Raw genomic sequence first — 6,000 nt, 5'->3', positions numbered from 1 at the left:
GCCCATCATGTTCCCTATCTCCAATGACTCAAATGCCTTTGATTTTTCGTGTGTGTGTGTGTGTGTGTGTGTGTGTGTGTGTGTGTGAGAGAGAGAGAGAGAGAGAGAGAGAGAGAGAGAGAGAAGGGGGAGGGGAGAAGGGGAGGGAGGAGTGCAAGCTTCTCTCTCAGGTTAGAGATAAGGCTGCCCCCAGATGGGTTTCTTCAGATTGGTTTCAAATCTTGATCCTGAGATCTCAGCCTCTCGAGTAGCAAGGATTACAGACACGAACCACACAAGCCAATCCCATGGGCAGCCCAAGTGGGAAGATACCCTGTTTAAAGATTACCTGCTTTTTTTTGGCTTTCTGCTATTAGGCAAGCTCAGGAAAAGCTTCAGAAACTATTCTGGTTACATGATGCAAGAGTTGTTCTAGCTCCGTCTTTAAAACGCAGATAATGAAATGAGTAAGACAGCTGTCAAGGTAAAAAAAGATCACGGCTACCTTAATTTCACAAATATTGCCTAGTTGTTGTTCTCAGGCACAGAACTTCTGTATTTGCGAACTCTGCGGCGCCTTTGATGGTGCTGAAACGATTCAGTAGAAGATGTTTACCTCCATAAATTGAATTAAGACATTATATACATATATATACATATATATATGCGTGTAGGCATAGTAAGAACACAAATAAAGGGCAGCTAGGGGAAGTCACCAGTGGGTGGACAGTTGGGGAACCATGAGGATTTCCCTCCATGTTACAGAAGGAGTCAGGCCCGCGGAGGAGCAGCCTTCCCGAGGCTCCCAGCGGGCCCTTCCTCACAGCTCAACCCCAGCAGAGATGTCTTCCCCGCGGCTCAGGCTCAGCTTCCCACCCGGCAGGCTGCGAGATGTCCTCGACCCACCTCGTCTCCCCGCTCACCTCCAACCGTGTAACACGCAGGTGTGAGCTCCGTGCGGACACACCCACGGCGGCGCCCGCGGACGCGGCGGAGGTCGGCGGGGTGGGCTGACCGGGCCCGGGGCGGCCGGCCGGCCGGGGCAGGGTGTGACGGGGCCCGGGGCGAAGCCGGCCTCGCCTCCCCTCGCCGCGGGCGGGTCCCCGCCGACCTCCCCCTCCACCCTCCCCGCCCCGCAGGCCGCACGCTCCCGCAGCGCCGCGCACGCGCCCCGCAGGCGAGCCGCCGGCCTCGCTCGCGGGAAGGCGCCCGCCAGGCCCCGGGGACCACGCGCCTCGGGGGGGAAGGAGCCCTGTCGCCCCGCAGCGTCTCGCGAGATCTCGCCGGCGCAGCCCCAGGACCGCGAGCTTAGAACTTCCAACACCAAGAAATAAAGCGAGGAAGGCGAGCAGCGTCCGCTAAGCCGCCGCGGCCTCGGCGAGGAGGAGCACCGGCTCGTGGGCCCGGGAGCGCCCGCGGCGCGGCCCGGGGCGGGGCGGGGTGGGGCGGACGCTCGCCACCGCCGCAGAACGTGGCGGGGGCGGGAGGCGGAGGGCGACGGAAGAGGGGGCGGCGGCGCGGCCAGCTTCCCGGCGGCGGCGGCGGCGGGCGCGCGCGGCGTAAGGCCGCGCCTGCTCCCTGAGGCCCGCGGGCCGGGCCGGGCCCTGCCGCCCCTCCTCACGCCGCCGCGCGTTTTCGCGTGGGGGCCGCCGGGGCGGTGCGGACGCCGCCGGGGAGCGGAGCGTCCGCCGCGCGCTGCGGACCGCGGGGGGCGGGCGGAGGGCGGGCGGAGGGCGGGCGGGCCGCGGCCCCGCCTCCCGCGTGCTGCAGCCCGAGCGGCCGCCGCGGCCCCGCCGCGCCTTTAAACCGCGGGCCCGCCCCGCTCCGCGGCACTCGCGCGGGGCTCGGCGGCGCAGGTCGGGGGCCTGCCCGGGCGGCGCGGCGGCGGCGGCGGCGGCTCGGGGAGCGGCGCCTCACCTCACCTGGCTGCGCGGTGCGCGGCCTCAGCCGGCCCGAGCGCGGAGCCGCGCAGCCCGCAACGTCCGTCCGACTCCGCGTCTCCAGCGAGCGGCGGGCGGCGATGGAGCCGGGGCCCGCGGCGCCCGCGGCGGGCTCCCCGCGGCGGGTCGGGGTCGGGGAGCCCGGCGCGGCCGTCGCCCGGGTGGACCTGCCCGGCGCGGCGGTGCCGTCGGGGGCGGAGGAGACGGCGGCGGCGGCCGGGGACGGGCCGGGCAGACCCCCGGGGCCCACGCCGAGCCAGAGCCGCTTCCAGGTGGACCTGGTGTCGGAGAGCGCCGGCCGGGCGGCGGCGGGCCGGGGGACCCCCGCGGACGGCAGGGCGCCGGGCTCCGAGAGCGGCCCGGCCCGGGGCAGCGAGGAAGCCAAGGGCCGCTTCCGCGTGAACTTCGTGGACCCGGCCGCCTCCTCGTCGGCGGACGGCAGCCTGTCGGAGGCGGCGGGGGTCGGGGGCGACGCGCCCAACGTGAGCTTCCAGAACGGCGGGGACACGGTGCTGAGCGAGGGCAGCAGCCTGCACTCGGGCGGCGGCGGCAGCAGCGGCCACCACCAGCAGTACTACTACGACACCCACACCAACACCTACTACCTGCGCACCTTCGGCCACAACACCATGGACGCCGTGCCCAGGATCGACCACTACCGGCACACGGCCGCGCAGCTGGGCGAGAAGCTGCTCCGGCCCAGCCTGGCGGAGCTGCACGACGAGCTGGAAAAGGTGAGCCCGCCACCCGTCCCCTCCCGCACCCCCCCCTGCACCCCCCTGGGGCGCGCTGACCGCGGGACGGGGCCGCCGACTCTCCCGGGCGAGGTAGCCGCAGTGGACAGCGTCCGCCACTCTCGCTGGCATCTGGATTCAGCTGTCAAGTGTGGAATTGGCCGAGGAATGTAACTTAATCTCCTCGAAGTTTGCGGCGGGCTGGGCTGGTTACGTGATACCCGAGAGAGGCTGCATTTCGCAGCCTTCACAAATCCAGCTCACAGATCTCCGCTGCTGCGCTGGCCTTTCTCGCCCACGACTGACAGCTTCCTACCTCTCTGCAGTTACACTTGTGTTTGGAGGGGGGGGGGGGCCCAGGAGGAGAGTGGGGGGAGGAGGCTTAGGTGAGGCTCTCTCTTGGGAGAGGGTGGAGAACACCTACCATCTGTGTCCTTTTTAGATTTTAGACTGTGCCTCCTGTGAACCCATTAGGGATCCCCAGAGTGCCAAGGTTTGTGAAAGAAGGAAAATCTTAATAGGTGTTTCTGTGGCCTGTGAATTGTTAAAGCTCCGTGTTTTGCAATCTTGAATATGCAAAGGATTGTGGATATCTTAATTCTTGGGACATGTTATTCCTGGTGGTTGGATAAATTCATTTATTTGTAACACAGAAAGGACTGTGTAAACACACTCACACACACGTCTTTAAAGAAAACATGCCACACACACACACACACACACACACACACACACACACACACACACACACACACACACACACACACACACACACACACACACACACACGTGTCTTTAAAGAAAACAGAAAACATGCCCAGGTCTTTTTCTCGAGAAAGTCCAAAAAGACCTGGGAAATTAACACAAGCAGTTGTGAATGCAGTGAATGCAAAGGCTTCCCCGAAAACTAATTGCAGGTTTTTTTTAGTGATCACCAGAGTTGAAAAATCACTATTTTGAGATAGTGTGGGTACATTTGATTTCCACTTTTTCTTTTGGTGATATTGGGGTTTGAACTGAGGGCTTAGGCTTGCCAGGCAGGTGCTTTACCGCTTGAGCCATTGTCCTTTCCCATCCCCTTCTGTGCTGTAGATTGATGTTTTGGAGGCTGGATTAATATTTAGCGTTTTTATGGTTGGGATTACTTCTGACTTACAAGTGTATAATAACTACATTGATGAAACTTGTAACTGCAGAGTTAGTATCACATAGATTGAAAAGAGGATAGGTTTAAATGTGATCAGTATATGGTTCTGTGGGTATTTATTTGATTGCACAGAGTCATCTCACAAGACTGTATTTGATAAAGTAATATTCAGAGCTTGAAGTAATTGCATAGTTCCCACTCTTACAGCTTATTGATTATTTAAAAGCCTGACATCATTTAGCTTTAAATGATACTACTCCCGTTGTTCTAGTGTGGTATTTTATCATATCAAAAGCACTACATCTTCTAAAACACTGTTTTGAGCTTTTGCAATTTCCTTCTTACCTATTTTTTCTTTTTAAAAATGTCAAATCTTAGTAGACTGAAGTAGGAATGCAAGTTGGTAATTTTCCTTTTCTTGGGGCATTCTTGCTATTGAAAATATTATGCAAGTATATTTCAGATTTATTTCACCAAATCAAGTTGTTTATCGGTAAAGCAGTCGGTATTTGTCTTAATCTGTAGATTTAAGATGTGGGTTGTTCAATATCTTGAGCTTGAAAGCTTTTGTTTTGATTTAAATATTATCAGAAGCAATGCACTTCCAAGTTTTCCAAGGCTTTAGTTGTGTTTGTGTTTGTATTTGTGTCTTTGTTTTCACTCAGTGTAGAGCATCTACATAACAGAACACTTGTATTGTTAGGTACTGGGTAGTTTGGTGCCTGGAAAATGTGGCTGGTGTTGTAGTTTTTAACTTTGCTCTTTTATTGGCCCTTCAGAAAGTACAGTTAAACTTTAGTATTTCAGTTTTAGATTTCTTTCATAGCTATGCTATAGATGAATATAGTATACAAAATGTTAAATTGGGACTTTCATTTGTACAACAGGTAGTGTAATGAATTCTTTGTCTGTTTTTGTCTTTTATAGTGCTTGCTACACAAGAGCTCTACCATATAGTGAAACTCTCATCCTCCTCTCAAATGTCTGTTTTATATTTTACAAGTTATTTTTTTTTCAGTGTTCTTCTGATAAGGATAGGAAGGACCTTGACATTTGTCAAGTACTTATGTGAGAAAGCTACCTAGTTAAGTCACTCTCCTTCCACAAAACAACTAGAGAAACTTTTGTCTATTTTACATGGTTTACCAGTATTTTAATTTGAACTCAGGGCCTTGTTCTCCATTTGCTTGCCTGTGGGTTGGCATTCTACCTCTTGAGTGATACCTCAAGTGGTTGGAGATGTACTCTAGAAGACTTTTTCTACCTGGATTGGTTTCTAGCAAGCCACAGTCCTCCAGGTCACAGTCTTCAGAAGACTGTTCAGAATGTTAACAGGTAGATGGAAGAAATAAATGTGGTATAGTACAAATATAGCTACATACCACTGTTGGAGGAGCAGACAGGAGCAGGAAGATAACATGGGTTTGCTAGATCCTCAAAAGTTGTTCCTCACCTTTTGAGATTGATAAAATGGTTCTCTAATGTTTCTAGTCCTTGATTAATTGTGTTTAGAATTTTTACAACATTGATTCTAGCATTGGATTATCATTACACTATTTTAGACTCACCATGGGTCTTTAGTCTGTGCTAGGAGCTATGGAAGTAAAGAGATATAAGGGTTCTAGGAACTTGTTAGGAAAAGGACTCTGTTCTACTTGGATTCCATTCATTGCTCATCATTGTGATCTTTTCAAAGTATTTTGTGTAAATGTTCAGCTACAGAGGTATGAATATCTTCTGTGCACCTTGCCTGTATTATGTGGCAGGACTGAGATTCATGTGTTCTTATTTGTCAGATATTTTGGGGGGAAGGGATGTCTTAGATGCTGGCCACATGGCTGTGTCACTGTGGAACGATGCAGTGATTAGTAAAACATATGCATTACCTAGACAGACATTAATCAAATGTTTGGACAAATGATGTAGTTATAAACTACTTTTTTTCAGTGCTGTAAAAAGTAAGTTGTTAGTGACTTTTAGGGGACTCAATTGAACTGATGTTGAGACCTGAAGGATAGTTTGGTGATAGGGTGGAACAATGTTCTAGGCTAGAGGAACTGCACGCATAATGATAATGAGCTGAAAAAGAGTGGCTTGTCCAAAGAACATAAGCTAGTATATTTTTTATTATAAATGTAGTAGAAAACTGTTGAAGGTTTTTGTGTAAGTGAGGATAAAAAATGGATTGCTGGGGTAACAG

At 53.2% G+C, this 6,000-nt stretch overlaps 1 protein-coding gene across 1 annotated transcript in view; it reads left to right on the top strand.

Annotated features, from left to right (window-relative positions):
- Positions 1-1,964: 1,964 nt before the first annotated feature.
- The window catches only part of Slc12a2 (solute carrier family 12 member 2), a 71,942-nt gene continuing 67,906 nt past the window's right edge, over positions 1,965-6,000 (top strand). The window contains exon 1 of the mRNA XM_042674249.1: positions 1,965-2,653. Coding sequence (XP_042530183.1) covers positions 2,000-2,653 — 654 coding nt within the window. The 5' untranslated portion in view covers positions 1,965-1,999. The remainder of the gene's footprint in view (positions 2,654-6,000) is intronic.

Source organism: Dipodomys spectabilis, unplaced genomic scaffold, assembly GCF_019054845.1.
Source record: "Dipodomys spectabilis isolate Male_0828 unplaced genomic scaffold, ASM1905484v1 ptg000019l, whole genome shotgun sequence".
Classification (NCBI taxonomy): domain Eukaryota; kingdom Metazoa; phylum Chordata; class Mammalia; order Rodentia; family Heteromyidae; genus Dipodomys; species Dipodomys spectabilis.
The sequence above is the reverse complement of the archived record's forward strand: the minus strand, read 5'-3'. Positions and strand labels throughout refer to the sequence as shown.